Source organism: Musca autumnalis, unplaced genomic scaffold (genome assembly GCF_047663935.1).
Source record: "Musca autumnalis isolate F117 unplaced genomic scaffold, ASM4766393v1 scaffold_4, whole genome shotgun sequence".
NCBI lineage: Eukaryota > Metazoa > Arthropoda > Insecta > Diptera > Muscidae > Musca > Musca autumnalis.
In genome coordinates, this window is record NW_027411977.1 from 43,485,051 (window position 1) to 43,509,364 (window position 24,314).

At 35.6% G+C, this 24,314-nt stretch overlaps 3 protein-coding genes and 1 long non-coding RNA gene across 4 annotated transcripts; 2 read left to right on the top strand and 2 right to left on the bottom strand.

Annotated features, from left to right (window-relative positions):
• Positions 1 to 2,081: 2,081 nt before the first annotated feature.
• Pmi (Transmembrane protein Pmi) lies at positions 2,082 to 8,778 on the bottom strand. Its single transcript, XM_073981801.1, has 3 exons — positions 8,490 to 8,778; positions 7,335 to 7,665; positions 2,082 to 3,394 (listed from the first exon to the last, which is right to left on the bottom strand). Exons 1-3 carry the CDS (start codon positions 8,513 to 8,515, stop codon positions 3,227 to 3,229), a joined length of 525 nt encoding a protein of 174 aa, XP_073837902.1. The 5' UTR covers positions 8,516 to 8,778; the 3' UTR covers positions 2,082 to 3,226.
• Positions 8,779 to 9,379: 601 nt separating this feature from the next.
• LOC141401232 (uncharacterized) lies at positions 9,380 to 9,906 on the top strand. The gene is made up of 3 exons (XR_012412293.1): positions 9,380 to 9,520; positions 9,594 to 9,672; positions 9,743 to 9,906. It is a non-coding gene; the product is annotated as an uncharacterized lncRNA (long non-coding RNA).
• Positions 9,907 to 11,684: 1,778 nt separating this feature from the next.
• Positions 11,685 to 12,482, top strand: LOC141403696 (uncharacterized). The gene has a single exon (XM_073986491.1). It carries the CDS (start codon positions 11,798 to 11,800, stop codon positions 12,350 to 12,352), a length of 555 nt encoding a protein of 184 aa, XP_073842592.1. The 5' UTR covers positions 11,685 to 11,797; the 3' UTR covers positions 12,353 to 12,482.
• An 833-nt stretch (positions 12,483 to 13,315) lies between these two features.
• Positions 13,316 to 20,692, bottom strand: Rabex-5 (Rabaptin-5-associated exchange factor for Rab5). Its single transcript, XM_073986490.1, has 7 exons — positions 20,312 to 20,692; positions 19,979 to 20,245; positions 19,265 to 19,577; positions 19,044 to 19,201; positions 15,299 to 15,555; positions 14,983 to 15,225; positions 13,316 to 14,628 (listed from the first exon to the last, which is right to left on the bottom strand). The coding sequence occupies exons 1-7, from the start codon at positions 20,448 to 20,450 to the stop codon at positions 13,585 to 13,587; spliced, it is 2,421 nt and encodes an 806-aa protein (XP_073842591.1). The 5' UTR covers positions 20,451 to 20,692; the 3' UTR covers positions 13,316 to 13,584.
• Between the last annotated feature and the right edge of the window lie 3,622 nt (positions 20,693 to 24,314).

A 24,314-nucleotide genomic window follows, 5' to 3' on the forward strand; every position in this document is an offset into this window, starting at 1 on the left:
ACAGGATGTTGAAAAGGTCACACGATAGGCTGTCTCCTTGCCTGAAACCTCTTTTGGTACAAAACTCCTCGGAGAGGTTCTTTCCTATTTTAACTGAAGATCTTGTATCAGAGTCATTTTACAAAGCCGAATGAGCTTTGCGGGGATACCAAATTCAGACATTGCTTGGAATACCTTTGAACGTAGCGGGCTGTCGAAGGCTGCTTTATAATCGACAAAAAGGTGGCAGGTGTCGATCTGCATCTCTTGTGTCTTCTCTACGATTTGGCGCAGGGTAAATATCTGGTCAATGGTGGACTTGCCAGGTCTAAAGCCGCATTGGTATGGTCCAATTATTTCGTTGACCATGGGCTTTAGTCGTTCGCACAATATCCCTGACACTATCTTGTATGCGATAGGGAGAAGACTTATGCCCCTGTAGTTGGAGCATAAAGTCTTATCTCCTTTCTTATGGACGGGACACAGGATGCTCAGGTTCCAATCGTCGGGTACGCGTTCTTCCTGCCAGATGGAGCTAACTAGCTGATGCATACACCTTATCAGCGTGTCGCCTTCGGTTTTAAACAGCTCGGCTGGTAGGCCATAAGCTCCTGCTGCCGGTTCAGCCGGTTTATTGCTGTTTTTACCTCATCTTGGCCGGGCGGTATACATTCTATACCAACTTTTGGGATTGGATCTGTGGTATCTTCGTCGACTTCGCTACTATTGGATACCAACAGTTTGGAAAAATGCTCCTTCCATATCCTTAGCACACTATCTGTATCAGTTACCAGATTACCTTGCTGGTCTCTACAGGAGGATGTGCCAGTTCCAAAGCCATCAGTTTGATGTTTCACTCTTTGGTAGAATTTTCCGACTTCATTCTGTCTCCTGTACATATCGATTTGTTCACACTCCCGCTTTTCCATCTCTCTCTTTTTCCTGCGAAAAAGACGTTTCTCCTCTCTCATTTTCTCACGATACATCTATCGTGCGCTACGCGTTGCTACGGATTGTAAAGTAGCCCTATATGCCGCATTTTTCTCTTCGGTGACACTCCTGATCATACCATAAATTCCTTGGTGAAGGTCTCTAGTATCCAAGTACTGATTTTGCGGCTGTTTGCATGGAGTAGGCAATGTTTTGCCATTGTCCTGATATGTTATCGGGACGAGGAGTGCTTTGATCAAGCAGTTGGGCCAGTTGAGTGGAATATGCTGTGGCTATCTGTTGTGATTGCAGCTTACCGAAGTCAAACTTCCGTGTTGTGTCTGTTGGCACTTTGTTTGCTACGTTTAATCTGGTACGAACCTTTGCTGCAACAAGGTAGTGGTCCGAGTCTATGTTTGCACCTCCAACACACTTGATGCATGTCTTCCATCTATCACAACGTGATAAATTTGATTTTTTGAAGAAGCGAGGTAGAAAATACGTATTTTTGAATTGTCAACCCTAAAGTCCATAAAAATTTGTCATTAAAACTCATATTGACGGGTCAGCAACGCGGACCGGGGTCTGCTAGTATTAGATAAATATGTAGATAGATTACCAAGGATTACACGGAAATTCCAAACAGCGGGCCAGCTAGCTAGTAATAATATAAAGATCTAAATGCCATTTTAAACGTACCTCCTACATTAATGGGCCATTTCTATCACCTCATATCATAATTCAAATGTATGTATATCTAACCACATAACCGCAGCGCCAAATGAACCATATGATTGCAATTGAGCTACAAAACCATAAACCTAATGCTAAACGTAGCTATTTGAAATTAACACCTTAAGTTTAATGTATGTTTTTTTATGTTTATATTTAATTCAAAACACATTGTCATATTAATATCTCAATCAATGCGTATAAGAATAATTAATAAAATTTCAATTGCATCAGAAAATAGTATAATAGTATGATAGTATCGCCGACAGACATATACCCAGCAGTTTGTGGGTTCGAAATTACAGGAAGATGCAATCAAATGTTTTGATTTCTGCTGGAACCCTCTGCATAATGTTTCCTATACCACATGCTTGAAGGCTGTCCTTAAACCTTCTTGCAATACTCGTAGGAAGTAATTTTTAGTGATGAAATTAAATGTCTTTGTTACCACATTGTCTTGTTTAGATATTTTTATTATTGATTTTTCACTTTAGATTTATTTTACATATTATTAACAATTTTGAGTGAGTTTCTTTTACGTTTATACAACTAATACAAAATTGCCTAAAAATTATGTTCCTGAAACACACAATATTCTAAAAAAACGAGTATAAACAGAAGCTATTCTTACATTTTCAACAAAAAAAAAAAAAAAAACAAAGAAAACTCTTCGTGTGCACAGAAATCAAAAAGAAAATAAATTCAAATAATACACACCAAAAGCGACGCAAAATAAAACGTATTTTTTCATAAATAATTTAAGGAAATTATTGTGTATACAAAACTAAAACCCTTGTGTAAGAGAAAACATGCCAAAACATTTGGTTTCATCAAAAAAAAAAAAAAAACTAAATTCTTCTTAAATATTTGGTAAACTATACAATTGCCTTAAAACAGATTTACATACATGCCAAAAACTAGTTTTTGTAAAATACTTTGGAATTGACAAACCTATAGATTCTGTGTTACGATTTTGGAAGCTGATAGGCAGATTTGCACATGACAACAGACATCGCACTTACTCAAAAAATGAAAACTACAACAAAAACACTCAAAATTCGAAAATTAGTAAATAACATTTAATATATAAATTAACTTTTAATGTATAAATTATAAAATGCATTTAAAAATGTCCACAAAATTGTAAACGACCATTTGACCATTTCAAGCTTTACACAATTTGTCAAACTTTACTGGCGTATTTGTATAACCCTTGTTTTCATATTTCCGTTATTTACTTCCTTTGTATTTGTCTGTTTACTTTTCTTTGCAAAAAATATGTTTTATAAATAAAATATTTTTCTTTTAAATAAAAGGTCTTTATATAAGTAATGTATAAAATAAAATAAAACTGAGATATTTCGGTATTGGCCCTTAAACAGTATTTTACACACAAAAAAACTTAAGGTTTGTTTTTACTGCTGCTGCGCTTTACTAGACAAAATGTGCAGAGAAGAATTATTGCTGCTGTTGTTTCGTTTGTTTTCAAAGAGATGAGCTCGTTTTTGTTGTTTATAATTATAAATTGTTGCTGCTGGATTTTTTGCAAAGTTTTGCTTTCTATGTACTATTTCGCTAGGCCGCACTACTTATAAGACCGCCAAATTTGCCAAGCACAAAATGCAGCTGAGAGCAGGGTAACACTACGATGTAAATATTTGGTTTTGGTGTTGGGTTCATAGCCCAAGATCACAGGAGATGAGACATCAGCAATGGGCAGTTTATTTAAAACTTCTTCGTCGTTTTCAACCTGCTGAAAGAAGAGAATTAAAAATTAGTTACTGTTTCAAATACACGGAGAGAGTCATAAAATTAAAATCAATTTTACGAATCCTTACTAAGGTTTAAGATTATGACCCAAAGGGCATACTTCATTCACACTTAAACAATAACCTGATTAAAACTTCAATTTAGCTCTGCTCCCTTTCTGTAGCATTAGCACTTTGAACACTTTTTTCCTTGTGTCAACTTTACAGGTAACATAAGTGACACACTCAGCAGAGTTAAGGAGATTAAAACATATAATACCCAATATTTTGATGTTCTATACTGTCGGAACTCGGTGTCCTAATCTTATTACAAATACCCTCCATAACTAAGGGTGTAAGGAAACAAAGTGGTCACATTAGATTTACAGGCGGTAGCTCTGTCTCTTGAAGGAATATCTACACTTGGCATCTAGTTTAGATGATGGCTCAAGGAGTCTTCTTCCAGTATCCCAAGGGTCTTCTTCTAGTATACATTAAGACCGAAGAGTATTTTTCTAGTATAGATGAAGAGCCAAGGGTTTTCTTCTAGAATAATGACCCAAGGGTTTTCTTCTAGTATAGATGAGACCCAAGGGTCTTCTAGTATAGATGAAGACCCAAGGGTCTTCTTCTAGTATAGATGAAGACCCAAGGGTCTACTTCTAGTATAGATGAAGACCCAAGGGTCTTCTTCTAGTATAGATGAAGACCCAAGGGTCTTCTTCTAGTATAGATGAAGACCCAAGGGTCTTCTTCTAGTATAGATGAAGACCCAAGGGTCTTCTTCTAGTATAGATGAAGACCCAAGGGTCTTCTTCTAGTATAGATGAAGACCCAAGGGTCTTCTTCTAGTATAGATGAAGACCCAAGGGTCTTCTTCTAGTATAGATGAAGACCCAAGGGTCTTCTTCTAGTATAGATGAAGACCCAAGGGTCTTCTTCTAGTATAGATGAAGACCCAAGGGTCTTCTTCTAGTATAGATGAAGACCCAAGGGTCTTCTTCTAGTATAGATGAAGACCCAAGGGTCTTCTTCTAGTATAGATGAAGACCCAAGGGTCTTCTTCTAGTATAGATGAAGACCCAAGGGTCTTCTTCTAGTATAGATGAAGACCCAAGGGTCTTCTTCTAGTATAGATGAAGACCCAAGGGTCTTCTTCTAGTATAGATGAAGACCCAAGGGTCTTCTTCTAGTATAGATGAAGACCCAAGGGTCTTCTTCTAGTATAGATGAAGACCCAAGGGTCTTCTTCTAGTATAGATGAAGACCCAAGGGTCTTCTTCTAGTATAGATGAAGACCCAAGGGTCTTCTTCTAGTATAGATGAAGACCCAAGGGTCTTCTTCTAGTATAGATGAAGACCCAAGGTTCTTCTTCTAGTATAGATGAAGACTCAAGGGTCTTCTTCTAGTATAGATGAAGACCCAAGGGTCTTCTTCTAGTATAGATGAAGACCCAAGGGTCTTCTTCTAGTATAGATGAAGACCCAAGGGTCTTCTTCTAGTATAGATGAAGACCCAAGGGTCTTCTTCTAGTATAGATGAAGACCCAAGGGTCTTCTTCTAGACCCAAGGGTCTTCTTCTAGTATAGATGAAGACCCAAGGGTCTTCTTCTAGTATAGATGAAGACCCAAGGGTCTTCTTCTAGTATAGATGAAGACCCAAGGGTCTTCTTCTAGTATAGATGAAGACCCAAGGGTCTTCTTCTAGTATAGATGAAGACCCAAGGGTCTTCTTCTAGTATAGATGAAGACCCAAGGGTCTTCTTCTAGTATAGATGAAGACCCAAGGGTCTTCTTCTAGTATAGATGAAGACCCAAGGGTCTTCTTCTAGTATAGATGAAGACCCAAGGGTCTTCTTCTAGTATAGATGAAGACCCAAGGGTCTTCTTCTAGTATAGATGGAGACCCAAGGGTCAAAGGGTCTTCTTCTAGTATAGATGAAGACCCAAGGGTCTTCTTCTAGTATAGATGAAGACCCAAGGGTCTTCTTCTAGTATAGATGAAGACCCAAGGGTCTTCTTCTAGTATAGATGAAGACCCAAGGGTCTTCTTCTAGTATAGATGAAGACCCAAGGGTCTTCTTCTAGTATAGATGAAGACCCAAGGGTCTTCTTCTAGTATTGATGAAGACCCAAGGGTCTTCTTCTAGTATAGATGAAGACCCAAGGGTCTTCTTCTAGTATAGATGAAGACCCAAGGGTCTTCTTCTAGTATAGATGAAGACCCAAGGGTCTTCTTCTAGTATAGATGAAGACCCAAGGGTCTTCTTCTAGTATAGATGAAGACCCAAGGGTCTTCTTCTAGTATAGATGAAGACCCAAGGGTCTTCTTCTAGTATAGATGAAGACCCAAGGGTCTTCTTCTAGTATAGATGAAGACCCAAGGGTCTTCTTCTAGTATAGATGAAGACCCAAGGGTCTTCTTCTAGTATTGATGAAGACCCAAGGGTCTTCTTCTAGTATTGATGAAGACCCAAGGGTCTTCTTCTAGTATAGATGAAGACCCAAGGGTCTTCTTCTAGTATTGATGAAGACCCACGGGTCTTCTTCTAGTATTGATGAAGACCCACGGGTCTTCTTCTAGTATAGATGAAGACCCAACGGCCTTCTTCTAGTATAGATGAAGACCCACGGGTCTTCTTCTAGTATAGATGAAGACCCACGGGTCTTCTTCTAGTATAGATGAAGACCCACGGGTCTTCTTCTAGTATAGATGAAGACCCACGGGTCTTCTTCTAGTATAGATGAAGACCCACGGGTCTTCTTCTAGTATAGATGAAGACCCACGGGTCTTCTTCTAGTACAAATGAAGACCCACGGGTCTTCTAGTATAGATGAAGACCCACGGGTCTTCTAGTATAGATGAAGACCCACGGGTCTTCTTCTAGTATAGATGAAGACCCACGGGTCTTCTTCTAGTATAGATGAAGACCCACGGGTCTTCTTCTAGTATAGATGAAGACCCAAGGGTCTTTTTTTAGTATAGATGAAGACCCAAGGGTCTTTTTCTAGTATCGAAGGGTCTTCTTCTAGTATAGATGAAGACCCAAGGGTCTTCTTCTAGTATAGATGAAGACCCAAGGGTCTTCTTCAAGTATAGATGAAGACCCAAGGGTCTTCTTCTAGTATAGATGAAGACCCAAGGGTCTTCTTCTAGTATAGATGAAGACCCAAGGGTCTTCTTCTAGTATAGATGAAGACCCAAGGGTCTTCTTCTAGTATAGATGAAGACCCAAGGGTCTTCTTCTAGTATAGATGAAGACCCAAGGGTCTTCTTCTAGTATAGATGAAGACCCAAGGGTCTTCTTCTAGTATAGATGAAGACCCAAGGGTCTTCTTCTAGTATAGATGAAGACCCAAGGGTCTTCTTCTAGTATAGATGAAGACCCAAGGGTCTTCTTCTAGTATAGATGAAGACCCAAGGGTCTTCTTCTAGTATAGATGAAGACCCAAGGGTCTTCTTCTAGTATAGATGAAGACCCAAGGGTCTTCTTCTAGTATAGATGAAGACCCAAGGGTCTTCTTCTAGTATAGATGAAGACCCAAGGGTCTTCTTCTAGTATAGATGAAGACCCAAGGGTCTTCTTCTAGTATAGATGAAGACCCAAGGGTCTTCTTCTAGTATAGATGAAGACCCAAGGGTCTTCTTCTAGTATAGATGAAGACCCAAGGGTCTTCTTCTAGTATAGATGAAGACCCAAGGGTCTTCTTCTAGTATAGATGAAGACCCAAGGGTCTTCTTCTAGTATAGATGAGGACCCAAGGGTCTTCAGCAATGTGTTTTAGAAGGTTTAGATTTTCAAACGATTTCCACTGAACCCGATACATGATCAGCAAAAGTTATTTCATGTTAGGCAACTCCCAAAGAAAACCAAAGTTGATATGGAAAAAATCAAAATCAAATAGATTAATAAAATAAGTAAACTCTGCTTTTCTACTAATACCTGATACTGGCAGCAAGGGTCGTAATTCCACGATACTGTATACAAGCCGGAACAGAATAACGATACAGCACATATGGGTCCAGCTATGACAGGACGATTAGGCCATATCATAGATGTGAGCAACGATGCCAAGCCCGAGACAACAGCTGTTTTGTGTAAACAATTACCCACAGATATCCAACGACCAGTTTCATCGCCCAACCTTGGTGGTTCTATAATAATATAATCAACTTTTGCCTCCAGGGCCTTATCGAGCTCGGCCTCAAAACGTTGATGAGCATTGGAACTGTCATATACCTCACGTATTATGTGAAATGTGGGCACTTTAGTACTGCAAAATTAAGAAAAGAAAACAAAAACAAATGTATTAATAGAATATCAAGTAACACAAGTGAAAGCAATCACATTTATGAAGAACAAGAAGATATACAGAGGAGGAGGGTAATGAATATCTCGTCACATTGTTTAGAGTTCAAGGTCAGTTATATTTTTTCCGCTCTCTAAAGATATACTTTACGTTCATATATGTATATGCTTCAATGAACATGTACATAATCTGAAGAGATAGGTAGGTACCTACATGAAGTAAATTTAACAGAGATTCACCCATTATAGCATTCCATCACCCACCCGCACCGGTGGGTACTTGCTTGAGTTTTCGCAGAGAGGAAAAGAGAATAAATCACAATATTTGCATGGTTTGTGGATATGTCGTCTATACCATGTTGTGGGGGGTAGGTAAGGAGAACAGTAGCTACATAAAAAACGTAATGCGACAAACGAATGAAACGCCAACCAGCTGATAACTGATTATATTTATTTATTGATAGCAACCCAAACAAATAAAATTTGGTAAATTGTGCATTTGAATTTCCAACAACAATTAGCACCATTGAAACAAATAGAACCATAACGCATTTAGACTCCAAAAAATATAATAGCATTGCATAACACAGGCGACACTGATGCACAACAAGGAAAAACAAGACTTCAAGACATCATCCTTCTTTTTGGATATGATGTTCTTTGGGAAGCTGAGACAATAGGATGGTAAATCAAAGGTGATGTTTGGTCTTTGTACTTGACTACTTCCAGTTCAAGTCCCTTTGTTGGGCGGATGGTGTATATTATATTCCATTTGCATTTCCTGCTTACCCTTCATCTCCATTAACAGCAACCATCTTCCTGCTATGTGTGCTATGTGTCTGCGAAATCGTTTACTGCGTATTTTCTAATTAAAATTTTAACATTTATCTTTGCCAATAGCTTCTACCCGTATATGTTTCTTTTGTGTCTTTTTTGTACAAAACAACAAACCGAAAAATAAATCGAGATCTGGCGATGAATCTGATGGGAACAACACACAGACTAAATGACAATTTTGTGTTTTGTTTTGGTTGCCCAACTATTGTGAATGGCAGCGGTGAATGAATGTGACACTAGTGTTGTCATTACAGCGGTTTTTAGCACAAGTTACTAAAATTTCGTTGCATGAAATAGTGTCGATAAAAGCGTGTTTTATGTCGATAATACCCCGTTTATATATAACCGGATTTAACAAACCGACTGGGTTTTAAATGTCAATTCCATTGCTTATATTTCAAACAAATCCTTATAAAGAAGGTTAACCCTGCAAAAAGCTCTAATATAAACAGCATATAAGGTCAATTCTACTCGAAACGTTTTTGTGCTTGGTTTACATTTACGAAATCCACTCGATTTCAACTGTCAACTCCATTGCTTAAACGTCAAAAGAAATCCAGTGGATTTCGGATTAAATTTCATTTGACGTACACACAAAGGAATTTACAGTTGAAATCCACTCGATTTCGTAAATATGAACTTACTATTGGCATGGCATGTTCCTAAAACGTCAAAATAATATACACAATCTGTGTATGTGTGTGTGCTGTATGAGTAATATCCCAATAGAAACTCCAGTCTTCGATGACATTTTCGTCAACGATTCGTTGATGACATTTCCGAAAATGTCGTGCACGACATGATACATGACAATTTCTTGCAATGTGTCACCAGAAAAAAAAAAAACAAAAATAATCAAACAAAATATGCTATGACATATTTGTACACATATCTAGGAATTGTTAATATTTCAATACGACTGAAATCGGTCAAACATTGCAGTTTGAAATAAAAATTCGCGACATTTTTCTAAACAGGTGGAGGTAAGTGAGAAATAGAAATAGACTGACGTACATATGAACTTAAAACAATGATTTTGTTTTTTCTTTAACACAGGATGAAGCAATCAACATAGAATTAAAATTTTTAATTTGGAGTCTATTATAGTGGAACGCGATCGCGGAAACAATTAAAGGTAAGTATATATATGACATACATACATATATTCATACATCACAAGATTGCGCATGTTTTATTATTTGCAGAATTTGCCTAAAAGGTCTTGCTGTTCTAGGAGTTGTTGTTAAATGGAGTCTTGGGACGTTCTGGATTATAGACCACACTGCCGCGGAAACGCTTTTATATTATGTAGTATATTTTATATGTACAAAAATGTTATATTTTGTATGTTAATAAAATAAAAAATGTTAAAAACATATTTATGTATGTAAATAAAATTTTCTTTAGGAGGGTCGTTGGCGACAAATTACAAGACATTGTCTGCAAAAGGATCGTTAACGAAAAGTAGGGTTTTTGTCTTCGAAGTCGTCGTCGACGACAGCTTCGCTTACCATGTCGCCCAAGTTGTCGTGCATGAATATTGGGACACTTGTGTGAAAAAGTCGTCAACGATCCCAAAGGGCTGTCTGCAAAGAGTCGTGAACGAATTGGAAATGTCGTGCACGAGTCATCAATGTTGTCTTGAAGACACTTTCTATTGGGATGCCAAACAATTTTAAAAACAATCAAATTCATATATTTTTAAAATTGATTTTAGAACATTTGTATGGAAGAAATTTGTCAGCTTTGCATTGAAACCATGGTAGGACATATGTATATAAGGTAAAGTAAATACTACAACAAATACAACTCGAACAACAACCACAAAGGAATTTGTTTTTGTTTGTAACGTTACTGCCAGTTGTATTTGTAAACAAAAGAAGGAAATGTCTATAAATTATTGGAATTTAAAAAACTAATAATTTTTCACATTGGTTGAATATTTTGCAAAACATGAATGAAAATTCGTTACATTTTCAATTTTTATGTTTCCACATCATTGCACTAAATGCATAAATTCTCGCAGAAAGTAGAATTCCTGCAGAAAAGTTTGGTGTCGCTGGAAATTCATAGAAAAAGGAGAAGCTGTTTCAATGTTTTGTTTTAGAAATCAAAGAAGCACATGTTTATTAGGGCTTTATTTTTTTAAATTTTAACAAAATACCTCACATATTAACAAACTTTGTATCGCCTCTACAAGCGGGGATTTACTGCGCGGCTTATCGTTCGAACTTGGAGGAGGTTACATATCATTGATATGAAGAAGTCTTTCTGGGAAATGGTTTTTTCCGAATAATATATTTTTTTTCTCAAAAAATATATGTCCCTAATGTACATCGAAATAAATGTATAAAATGTCATATTTTCTTTTACTTTCATGTCAAATTTTAAGTGAAATTACTCTTAGTGTGGCCTGGAACTAAAAACAAAAACGTATTTCGAAAAGGTATGTAGATTTCTCCAAATGTGCACTCGAAGTTCTGCTTCAACGAATCTCAAAAGGTGTGTCTTTTTACTTACTAAATGTTGCTGAAACATTTTTTTCAGCAACTTTTCCTTTATACAAATGTCAAAATCTGTAACATCAGTAATAATTATCACGTAAAAAGACACAGCTAATGTCTTGTCCGCTTATGCCATGTTTATATTATAGCTTTTTACCCTTGTTAGCCTTCTTTATGTGGATTTATTTGACCAATACGCAATGGAATTGACATTTGAAACCCAGTGGGTTGTTAAATCCGGTTACATATAAACAAGCTATATCCACATACTAATAATTGCTCTGTTCCAGAACCTGCAAGAAACTACTATTTTTTACTACGATAACATTTTGTCCTTTATGTTATCGAAAAAAATAGGAAAAATTAGTAAATTATTGCACTACTGGAACAGACCAAATATGTGTGTTCGTGCACTCAAATCTTGTACAAATTATTATTGGATGTTGTTCGTTTACTCTACAGTACAATACAAAAGACTTTAGCCGATTTCAAGAAGTCACTGAACTTGTGCAATTTTGTACAAATTGCTGAGTAAACGAACACACCTAATGTACTTATCATTGCCGATAAAAACGGCTACGTCCATTTGAGAAAACTCTATTAAAATTATGTTAACGTTTTTCTGTTGTAAGAGGTAGACAACACCAACTTGTGATGCAGTTGTTTTTGTTTTGTGTCGTGCGTGAAAAAACATAAACATTGCATTATAATTAAAATTAAAAACATTAATTCATTCAACTTAATCGATTTCTCTGAATGAAGACTACATCCAGGAGAAAAATGTATCAAAAACGAAGAAAAAAGGAAAGAGCGGAAAAACGCAAGAACTCGCAAAGGATTGACAATCAAAAGAAACAACCAGCCAACAGAAACTGCCAATGCAATCAGAAGAAGAACAATCCCACCACAAGAAACAATCATCAACATTTACAAAATAACAACATGAATCGTTTAAATGGCTATACAGAAGGTATGAAGTTGTGGTGGAGAACATATTGCACTCTCAAATATCACAGTGAACAACGCAGACACTGGGAGCATGGAATTATTCGACAGGATCTCAATGCAGCAAATGAAGCTGCTTTATTAGATTTGTATGCTAAAGAGTATGAAACATCATCGGAGGAGGAAGAAGGGGAGGAGGCGCTGGATGGATACTATGAAGAATTAGATAGTGAATGTGATGAACTAGAAGCCGTTAGTAGTAATTTGAATGAGGTGGACATCGATATGGAATATTTAAAATTTTTAGAAATAACCCATAAACATCAGGAAGAATTACGTTTAAAACGTGAGGCTGAGAACAGTTAAAGAAATTACTAATTATATGTGTTTGTATTTTTCCAAGAAGACGGATCACTTTTTTTAATGATGACAACAAATAAAATTTATAACCCGGTTACACGAAACCGGATCAACCCAGTGGGTTTGTATTTTAATGGGCCGATTCCGTACAGCGAGGCGAGTCGTGTCGCGTTGCGAAATGCAATTTTTCGATTCCGTATGGCAATATCGCCTGACGTCGTCAAATTTTGTCGCCGAAATGTTCATTTTCCGGCGACAACAAATTAGCTGTCGCCGTACATTTTTACTAACGAATAAAAATAAAAAAAATAAAAATAACTTGTTATCGACGATTATTTTCTATCGCTGTACGTAGTGCATTTTTTAAATTTTGTCACAGAGACGATAGACGACGCGACATGACTCGCCTGTCAATTCCATAGCGCAAATGTCAAATAAATCCTCTCGAGGTGGATTAATCCGAGATTCCGTACAGCGAGGCGAGTCGTGTCGCGTTGCCAAATGCAATTTTTAGATTCCGTACGGCAATATTCGCCTGACGCTGTCAAATTTTGTCGCCGTAATGTTCATTTTCCGGCGACAACAAATAAGCTGTCGCTGTTCATTTTTACTAACGAATAAAAAAAAAAAAATAAAAATAACTTGTTATCGACGATTATTTTCTATCTCTGTATGTAGTGCATTTTTTAAATTTTGTCACAGAAACGATAGACGACGCGACATGACTCGCCTCGCTGTACGGAATCGGCCCATTTGTTTTTCTTAAATATTATGATTATCATAATTTGGCAACTTTTACAAACTTCACTATTCATGATAAAGCGGGAAAATCGATTTCCCCACTACTGCAATTTGTAGTATGGAACCCGATTTAAGAACCCCTAGTTTCATGCACGAATACAAAGCATCTTTGCTTTGTCCTTTGCCATATGTTAGCATTTTCAATTCAACATTAAACACGCAAAATTCTTTGGGGTATGTTTTAAATAATCTCTCGCTATATTTCACGCTTAGGTTAGTTTCTTTTTCTTTACAAAAAACAACATACACATGCTAAAACTAAAACAAAAATTATTCGTTACTAAATACAAAATTTTATCAAAAAATAATTAAATTAAATTATCAAATTTAAATTAAGAATAAAAAATTAAAAAAGGAAATGATACAATCCAATATTTAAAGTCTTTACAATTTCAAAAGTGTAACAACTTTTCCTTCACACACAATCACAACATCAGCTATTTGTATTGACTATCCACAGCTGATGATGATGCTGTTTGTGAATCCGTATTATTTACGCCATGATTAAGGGAACTAAAATCACCCGTATTACATGATATTGATGGTATTTCAAAGGAAGAGAAACCACGATAATCGGTAACCATGGGCTTGAGTGGTGATGGTAAACGTGATTCATTGGCCGGTGAATCATCCAACAAACTTGGCGGATCTGCTAAATTAATTGATATTTCATGTTTACCACGATGCTGTTGAGAAATTGGTTCTTCATGAGGAAATTCCAAAGGTAAACGTGGTGTTGATGTTAGGCAATTTGGCCTTTCATTTATGGCAGATGATCCGGTCCCTCCTGCTGCCAGTGGATCAAATTCAGCTAAATTAATTTTAACATCTTCAGCTGTACTGTTGTCATTACTGTGATCGCTAAGATCAAAATCATAATTAATATTGGTAAGACCACCACGAAATTCGGCTGTTAGTAGCAAATCATCTGTGGAATCGTTGGTTTCATTATGCCTATGCAAATGCTGCTCATCAAATGGTGTATAATTAAAAATGGGTGAGGCAAACAAGAGGTCAGCATTGGCTTGATTACTGCTACTTGCTGGCGGCAAGGGTGACAAACGCCCGGGCATTTTTAAAATACTTTCATCCGTGGCACTTAGATAATGACTTTGGGTGGATGTTTGCAAAAGGCTATCATCGGCTGATATGCCTTTTTTGGGAGAATTGTTAGCATCAACTTGTTGTGGTGTTAATGGTAAAGGCAACACTTTGGAATTTAATTGCTTTTCATGTAACGAGGATGATGCGGGAGAGTTGTTCGAATATTTGTTGCTAGCCGCATCCATTGCAGATATTAAATTATGTTGATAGTGACCGCCTAAAACTCGGGCAATTTGTTGTAATTGTTCTTGGTCTGATACAAATTCTTTTTCCAAATGGGCCCTCGCTTTGTGTATTAGAAATTCGGGTGTTTTTATATCCAAAATTGTGAGAGGTGCTTTGGCCAAAACGGTTTCTACTTTGCTAGTGATTTCAAGCTGCAAAAAGAAAGGAAAATAAATTAATGATTTTTGCTATATTTTTTGGCAGGAAATATTCGTCTGACGTTGAGGGGCCCACGCACATATGTAGTTTATCTAGTTTTTGGGGATTGGATCAGTCGAAATCGCGCTCAAGTGACCGACGGAATTGGTCACTAAAACCGATATGTCGTTATAAATGATATTTGCTTTGTGTAGGCTATGAAGGGCCGCAGACATTTGGAACTATAGGATTTAGTCATCATAAGAGATTTTCACTTTAGTTTTTTGGGGCATATAGACCTTGGAAGGTTAAACTAACCTTCTTCAATTATATGTACTTCCGTTTGTCTAATATGTCACAATATTTACCTGAAACTCTTTCAAATCCTCATTAAACTGAGCTATACCCTTGCTTATATTCTGATTTCGGGTATTTAACATTTCCATGCGTTTCATATTCTCCGATATTAAATGTAAACTTTCACAAGCCATTAAAGCACTTTCCCATGGTGTACTATATGGCTTTGAACCGGACATCAACATATCAAATTCTTCTTGATCCATGCTCAAACTTTGAGCTGTTAGATTTTCAATAAATGAAATGGCACAACACTGGAAAATACAGAGAAAAAGACACATTAGTTTGTAGTTCAACAAATAATTAAATTGTTGAAAAAAAACTTACCAAATTTGTAAAATAGTAACCTCCCTCGCCACTCATCAAACGTGAGGCATTTGTGAATCGTGTCACAAAATTAATATTGCTATGTAAACGTACAGGATTAGCCTTAAGAACTACGAAAATTAAAGCTGGTAAAAATTCATCGGCACTTGCTGGTCCACCCACTGAATGTTTGAGCAATTCGAAAATGTGTCGACAACAACGCATCGTACATTCCAATTTTTCCTGGGGTGAATAGAAGGAATCGATGCCAACAAGTTCTGAAAATAAAATCAAAATGAAGAAATGTTTAAAAAATAATAAAAAATCGCTGAGGTCCGGCAATGTGACACCACTAATAGAGAAGTTTTTCATGACCAGAATAAAGAATAAAATGTGGCTACAATTTTATTGAGAGGATTTGCGATGTTCCGATCAGGAATCAGTGGGCTAGGTGGAATATTTTGTGGTTGGAATAGTTTTACTGCCCACCAGTACACTCGTTGGCATTATCCGCAGTCCCTTTACTTGTACCGATAAGGCGGACGTAAATTTAACTAATATTCAGCCCAATCATGAACAACATCTCACCGTGAGTTTTCTCACTCTCGCCTCCTCCCTTATTATAAACATCATAAGGGAGAACAAAACTCACGTTCGTGAGAAAAGTAGCTATCATAAATGTCAAAAAAGTGAGAATGTGAGGCAATTTTCTCTCACCACAGAAATCAAGGTGAGTTCAAGGCATATTTATACAAGGTAGAAGTGACAACCTGCTGTATTCTTACTTTTTTTTGTAAATTTAGTTTTCAAAATGTAGTAGGGTCTACTCATGAAATTTGAAACTTCGAAATTTGCTACCATAAAATTATTCTTTTCACCGTAAACGTGCAATAACAATGAATTACGACAGTTCTGTATGCTTTATATTTACATTTTGATTCAAATTTTTTCTATTTTAGAGGATTTTCAAAATGTATTTATGTCTTTCCTGAAAAAAATTTTGGAACGACCCTATTATTCAATGTTTATTTTTGACAATTAATTTTCAATAACAACAATGTTGTTTTTGTAAATTTTTTAGTTGTTGTAATTCATGCATATACCTTATATAAATTTGCCTTGGGTGAGTTGAACAAAAAAATGTAACTATGGATTTTTTTATAGAAAAAATCGACAAGAAACGAATCTTTTGCAATGATAATCAATTGTATTTATTTGTGTTTTACGTTAAAGGTAACAAATAAAAAAACAATTAGAAATTCTTTTGGCAATTATACATGTTCATCCGAGTATCAATGAAGCAAGGAAGACCTCAATCGAGTTTGGCGTAATTTGGAGGTGGAGTTGAAGTTGGTCAAAATTTTTCAGATATGGGAAGCGGTTCAGAATCATATAATGAAAACAGGAATGGAAGAGGATCCAATCAGGAGCAACACCTTTCTAAAATTTTTTTGTAGGTACTTCCAAACTTTGCGGCCACTCAAGATGATAAGTGACATATCTTAATTGCCTTTGTATTGTTCTTTGTTCGCAAAGGTTCCCAGCAAAATATTCGATGCCAAAGATTCTATTCAAGCATGAGTGCAAGTTATATGTCACCTTTTTACCACCTTCGCCCATTCATTTTACAATACTGTGACCCCTAAAAGATCCAAATCATTTTGGATGGCATCTTCAATAACCCAGTGGAATGGTATCTTAACCACCACCTTGGCATGCATATTCCACGAACAAGCCACAATAGGAAGGATTAAATTCATAAAAAAGGGCATGTTTATATTATAGCCTTTTGCAGGTTTAACCTTCTTGAAAATTGAGAAATTGTATTTAAAATCCATGAAATTGGTTCAAATGTTGGATAGGATCCGAATTTCACGAATTGTACTTAGCGTTTATATAATTGGTCCTATTACTGGAGAAAAGATCGGATGTTTCACGTATTGTATTTATTTACAATTCTTGAAATTCCTTCCAAATGCTGAAAATGGAATCTTTCACAACTTCATTTGAACTAATACAAAAGATCCAGTGAGATATTGGCATCGCATGGAACGACTTCCACAAAATTTTGCTTGGTTTTTCTTTGTATTCCTCAGCGTTTGTCGTTTCGCACATCATTCAAAATGCAATATTAAACATTTTCATTTCTTTTTGCCATTTAATGACCTTTAAACGGTTTTTGTTCACTTTTTTGCAAATTGCAGAAATTTTTGGGCGTAAATAAACAGTTTTTACATATGTATCATGGCACAATTACCCAGGTAGTGGCATCGTAAAATTTTGAATATGTTATGTCAAAACTTTCTTTATGTTGTTGGGGTAATTACAACAAAAATATTTTTTTATAAAGGGATTTGACTTTTCATATTCGATCAGCTGGTGTGACACCACTACCTGGTAGTTCTGCCATGATATGTATGTATGTATCTGTCAAAACAAAAAAAAAAAACAGCTGTTACAGATGTTGCCACATATCAAACATTTAATATTTTTTTTATCAATTACCAAGTATTTTTAAAGTGCATTGTTGATAAAAATTATTTTTCGTTTTAGAAATATTAATTTAATTTAAAATAAAGTAATGTTTTATAAAAAAATTACGAATTTAGTTATTGCAAAATTATTTGTAAATAAAATAACGATATGGCAACGCAAATTATATTTTCAAGGGTTCACAAAATACGGCACTATTTTCAATTTTCAAACTTGTGAACCCCTCTTCACTTTTTTCGCTCCTCCCTTGTCATTTGTGATAGGTCGAGACGTGAGAAGTGAGCTGCAACTCACTCGTGAGAAGCTCCCTACGTGAGTATTCATGATCGCTATGATTAACGGTTCATCTGAAGGAGTTAGGATAAAGCAAAGGTTTCGGAGATGTCAAACTTCTTTTGGGAACTTTCGACTTCACTCTGTGCAATTTGGTATTTTTGTTTGTATAATTGATTAACGAACGACCCCAATTAAGTTTGAGGGTGCTTCAATCGTTCTCTAACTGTATAGCATGGTTGTTGGTGGCGTCAATACCAAGCAATTCGAATCATGGCTTATCCAGTTCTTTCAGCATTGGCATGAAAAACCCGTGCGGGAACAAGGCTTGGTATCAATTAGCGTTTCTTTTAGGCTAGAATGAGGCGCACAAATCTCCTCGGAATGCTGGAAAAATTGTCGGCTGGAACAACTTCGGCATCTCTTCGGAAAAATGTCAACTTGGTGGCGATAAACGTGGCTGAAGATCTGCAATATTTTTTTCGATGTTTTTTTTTCTTGTTTCTACTACGATTTTTCGATATTTCAGATAATCTAATCTCTTGAACTCGATTGTCTGCTTCTTTACTCCTTTGGGGGCTTTTGTAGTAGCATTGGAAGAGTAGAACTCATGTCGGTTCGAAGACCCAATGGACGTGGGGACGACTTTGGGTGTGGTTTTTGTTCAGGTGATATATAACGGGTAACCTAATCCCGTAAGGTTGGAGATTTCTGTGATTTTCTCAATAGTCCCATCGTCTCAGCTGAAAAATTCGATATACAAGCAGGTATATAGAGAGTAGTGATGAATGTCCAGTAAAATCGTTTCCGATACCCTAACATTAGAAGGGTTGTATGGTTCTCTCTAAATATATATGTATCAGTTGGCTCTCTTACGGTAGATGAAAGTGGGTTCATCGTTGAAACCCCGGACGTGGGATTGGCTTTGATTTTGGCTTAAATTGTTAATCTAATTTTCGTAAGATCTACGTATTTATACGACTGTGTATCTTCATCTTACCTGTTATTGCATTATAAACCAATTCCCTAGATTCAGCATTAACTTCGTCTATACAACATGCCAAGTGTTTGGCTGTAATCCAACTTAGTTGTCGAATTCGTTTTTGTATTTTTACATCGTTTTCTTCGTCCGTTGTAAAATAAGGACTAAAAAGGAATCTACAGAAAAAAAGAAAAGCATTTTAGTAGGTTTCATTGTCATACAAATTTATTTGAACTTACTTATGATTTTTTGTCATAACCACTTTTTCAAAGAAATCAATGGTCATTTCACGATCTTCATTTGTGGCAATTTGAAAACTAGTATCATTGTGTACCAAATCGGAAAATTTACTATAGGCATTTTGCACCAATTCCGATAGCTCATCGATATTTTTAGTGTTATTACTTTGTAAATATAAACGTATATCATAATCAAGGCGTTGTATTTCATTTTTCAATTTAGCCCGTCCATCATCGGGTATACGCAATTGACGTAATTTTAATATGAATTGAGCTTCCGTTGGGTCTGGGACATACTCTTTGTGATTATGACCTGAAAAAGGGAGTAAATAAATATAGTATCCTCAAAACAGTATGATGACTAACTCTTTTTGGAAAATCTTTCTTAAATTCCTACACTTTCTGTAAGTAATGCTATATTGAAATGTAGCTTATTTTATGAATGAATCCTCTTTTACATATCTATTTTTTCTACTCCTCACCAACTATACACAATCATGGCCTAGATGTTCTTAATGCCAGTGTCAAGCGGCATTACTTCCGTATACAGATTATTGTTTTCTCAAGACTCATTTCTTTGATTACAATAAATGGTTTGTCTTGGTGGCTGGCAGCTATTGATAAAAACAAGAAATCTTGTGTCGTCTATATTCTTTTGCAAAAGTTATGGGCCACAAATATACATACATATACTTAACACCCCACAAAACTTACTTCGTTGCTGTTGTTGTCGTGATTGTTTTTTCAATGCTTGACTACTGGGTTGTAAAGTCAAAGATTTTACAAGTGATGGCACCAATGATTTCTTCTTGGTCAAGGTGTTGCTAATATTCTCGACAGGTGTTTCAGGTTTTTTCTGATGCTGCTGTTGTTGTGCAAATGGTTTTTGTTGATGTCTAGGTGAAACCGTTATACCATCATGACGTTGGACAGTTGCCATGGATGTTGTCGCTGTCGGGGATGCAGTTCTGGCCTGGGCCACTGCAAAAAAAAAACAAAATTTTTATTCAATTAGCAGCTGTTATTGATTTAGACGACTTTACTTACATCTTTTACGCTGATCATTACGTTCGCGAAAACACTTGGAACATAAACCTTCAAATTGATAATAGCCGTAATATCCACAACCATTCCTGCACTTGAGATCTTGTTGTGGCATACGTAATTGCACCTTAGTATTTGACATTTTTAGGCCTTTTATTTTAACGTTTGTTACGATTTATTTTTCACTTGGAACGTTTTCTCAGTATCTATATCAATTATAAATCGAATTTATTACGTTAAATTATATTTTTATCCGTATAAATCATTGTTATTTTTCCGTTTTCAGGGTATTAATTGGATCCCCACCCGTGTTGTGTTTTTATTGATTTTGACTGAATAAATAATTGGGTGACAATGTCTAGACTATCTTACCCCTTTAAGACTGACGCGCGAACAACGGCATGTGGCAAAAATAATGTGTCTGATTTAAACGCGATGCATGTGTGCACATAGGAAAATATTTATTCATAAAGTTAATAACAGATCGATTTTATTATTAATACTAATTTAATTAAAGAAAGAATGAAGCGTTTACCTTAATGTGTACAATACGTTATTGCCATACGTCTTAGTTAAAGATAGAATATTTGCAGATATTTCATTCACAATAACTCAGTGAACAGCTGGTAACATTGGTCGATAATGGCGTTTCCAATTTAATTATCTTTCACAATTTTTATTCCTCTTCTTCCTCCTTCTAAACAAAAAATGTTCGCGGAACATTAATAGTTTTTAACGCCGTTGTTCCTGAAAATAGAAAAACCATGGAATAACCCTGCGTTTACACACGACAGGACAGTTGAGTACATGTATTGATTGTCAAAAACCCAAAACTTGCCTGTGTGACGTACAGTCAACCAAAAAAGTCTACATACACCATATAAATCTCGGGTTTTAGGGGTAAGGAAGCATTTTTATGAAAATCCAAGTACATAGTTCTATCTCATATCCCTAATAAACAATATTACGGGCGACAAAAATATATTCCATAATGCGAATAACGGTAAATTCTATAAATATTAAAAAAATAATAGGGAAAAAGTGTACATAGACCCAATGAAATATTAAGATTACCGTAAAATTTATGGAATAAGCAATACAATTTTTACATTTTATTGTTTTATCGAATGTCTCTGGTTGTCTATGATATATTTTCGACAAAATAGGAACATATTTGTGGATTAATTGCCGTTATTTAATGTCAGACTTCGCGTATAGCTCGTTAAGTCGGACCCTTGCAGATTTCTTTAAGTTTTTCAGTCTAGTAGTTTATGGAACCCCAGAAAATACAGTGGGACTAATAATTTTGGGATCCAAGAGCGCTATGAAGTTTTTCCTGTGGATAATATATGCTCCTGAGCTTCGCTAAATATACGAATTCCTGAGTTTTCTCATAAATTTTATAGTTTTCACAACATTCCAAGGGGCAAATTACATGCAGAAGCTTTCGAATTACCTTGTAATAAGGTCTGGTACAATCCTCGAGCATCCATTGAATCAGCAATGTAAAGTATCCGGCATTTATAGCGCTTCAAGTGACCCTAACGATTATAATACGAGCGCATACTAGTTAAAAGCGTAAATTTCATACAAATTTCATGCATTCTTTGGTGGTGCTTTTATTTTGATGCATTGGAAACTTTAGCGGGTTTGTATAATAATGTTGTACATTTCTGATTGAGTTAAGGTCCATAAATGTATTACAAGACAATTCCAAGGTTCTTGCTTGTAATTTGACCCCTGGAATGCTGTGACAACTATAAAATTTATGAAAAACTCAGGAATTCGCTTATTTAGCGAAGCTCAGGAGCATATATTATCCAAAAGAACAACTTCAAAGCGCTCTAGGATCTCAAAATAATTAGTCCCACTGTATTTCCTGGGGTTTCATAAACTACCAGACTGAAAAACTCATAGAAATCTGCAAGGGACCACCTTAACGAGCTATACGCGAAGTCTGACCTTAAATAACGCCAATTAAAGCACAAATATGTTCCTATTTTGTCTAAAATGTATCGTAGACAACCAGAGACATTCGATAAAGCAATAAAATGTAAAAATTGCATTGCTTGTTCCATAAATTTTACGGTAATCTTAATATTTCATTAGGTGTATGCACACCGTTTTCCCTACTAATTTTTTAATTTTTAAAAAATTTACCGTTATTCGTATTATGGAATATATTTTTGATGTACGTAATATTAGGTCTGTACGATAACTTAAAAGTTTGTACAAACTTTTACAAAATGCTGTTCTATAACAAACTTGTTCAGTGAAAGAAGACTGGCAGGTGTTGCAAGTATTTGCAAGAACTTGCGAATACTTTTTACTTGCGAAGTTATCGAACAGGCCTATTGTTTATTAGGGATATGAAATAGAACTATGTACTTGGATTTTCATAAAAAAGCTTCCTTACCCTTAAAACTCGAGATTTATAGGGTGTATGTATACTTTTTTGGTTGACTGTAGGCGTCCGGACATGGGCAAAACAATTTTTAATATTTGCTCTGCTCCAGAAACTGCAAGAAGCTACTATTTTTTACTACGATAATATTTTTTCCTTTATGTTATCGGAAAAAATAGTAAAAATTAGTAGATTCTTGCAGTACTGGAACAGACCAATTATGAACGAAAATAATCTTTTTACACATTTCAATTTATAGTATTTTAAAAATTTTTGAATGTTTAATCCATTTCTATTTTAGCTTCGTTCCAGAACTAAAAAGTTTTTAGACATTTAACACATTTCGCACATTTCTGCCCAAAATACGTTCCCGTACACCAAAAAAATTTGCAAAATGTTCACTTCTCTTCGAACAAAAATGGCGCTGAGTAGCTTTCTCTTTAGAAAATTTTTACACGATAAATTTGGGCGAGCAAAAATGTGCAACATGTTTGCCGGATTCTGATGGGCTGATATGTCGGATTTGACATTTGTTCCAGATTTGTTGACGTTTCTGCCATTTTTCCGTTCCCGTACATTTTGGAAAAATGTGTATTTTGGGTTCATTTGCGACAGTTTGCTCTTTTGGCACTTTTATCATTAAAAAAGTACTGGAACGAATCTAGTATTTTTTGTTATTTGAAATAGTTTTATTCATGGTTTAATAAGAAAGGTTAGCCAAAGCTTTATGTCAATTTAAATTTTTTCATTCAAGTATGCCTAAAACTTCAAAACAATATAAACAAACTGTGTATGTATGTGTGGTGTTAGAATAATATGCCAAACAATTTTAAAAACAATCGAATTCAATGATTTTTAAAATTGTTTTTAAACCATTTGTATGGAAGAAATTGGTGAGATTTGCATTGAAACAATCGGTTTATCATATTCACAACTCGATTATGTGGAGAAAACTTAATAGTGCGGTTACACTACAGTTTTTTGCCGGGTTAACCCACTTTATGAGGATTTATTGCTTAATCTGGTCAAATCTGACCAGATTTGCCATACAAAAATTAAATCCTCTCACGACTGGGTTTATTTTAAATCCGGCACAAATCCACCAAAAATACAGTGTTGTATTCGGTATTTGTGCAAAAAAATCCAACTCTACTCAAAAAGTACCAAAAGTTGCAACTGTTTTTGCAACAGAGTTTGTCGTGTTTTACACGTTTACGATTGGTCGCATGAGATTTTATGGAGTTAATAAATCTAAAGTTATTTGAAAATCATAAAATTATTTATTTTTTACATTAGACACTTTTTTAACAAAAAGTACGCTTGATACCATGATACAAAAATGTATCCCTGTGTGTAAAATATACCAATATGAGCAAAGAGGGGAGGATATCTCATACGAGAAATTGTAAAAGTGTAAAACACGACTTTATTAGTTATTTTGTATGTATACGTAAACAAACAACAGCTGACAGTTTATATCCTCGGAAAGCTAAGTGTAACCAGCAAAGATTAACCCACTGGATCTATTAAACCCAGTGGGTTAACCTTCAATAGTGTAACCAGGGTATAACTCTTCATTCATTTTTCGTGTTTTTTATAAAA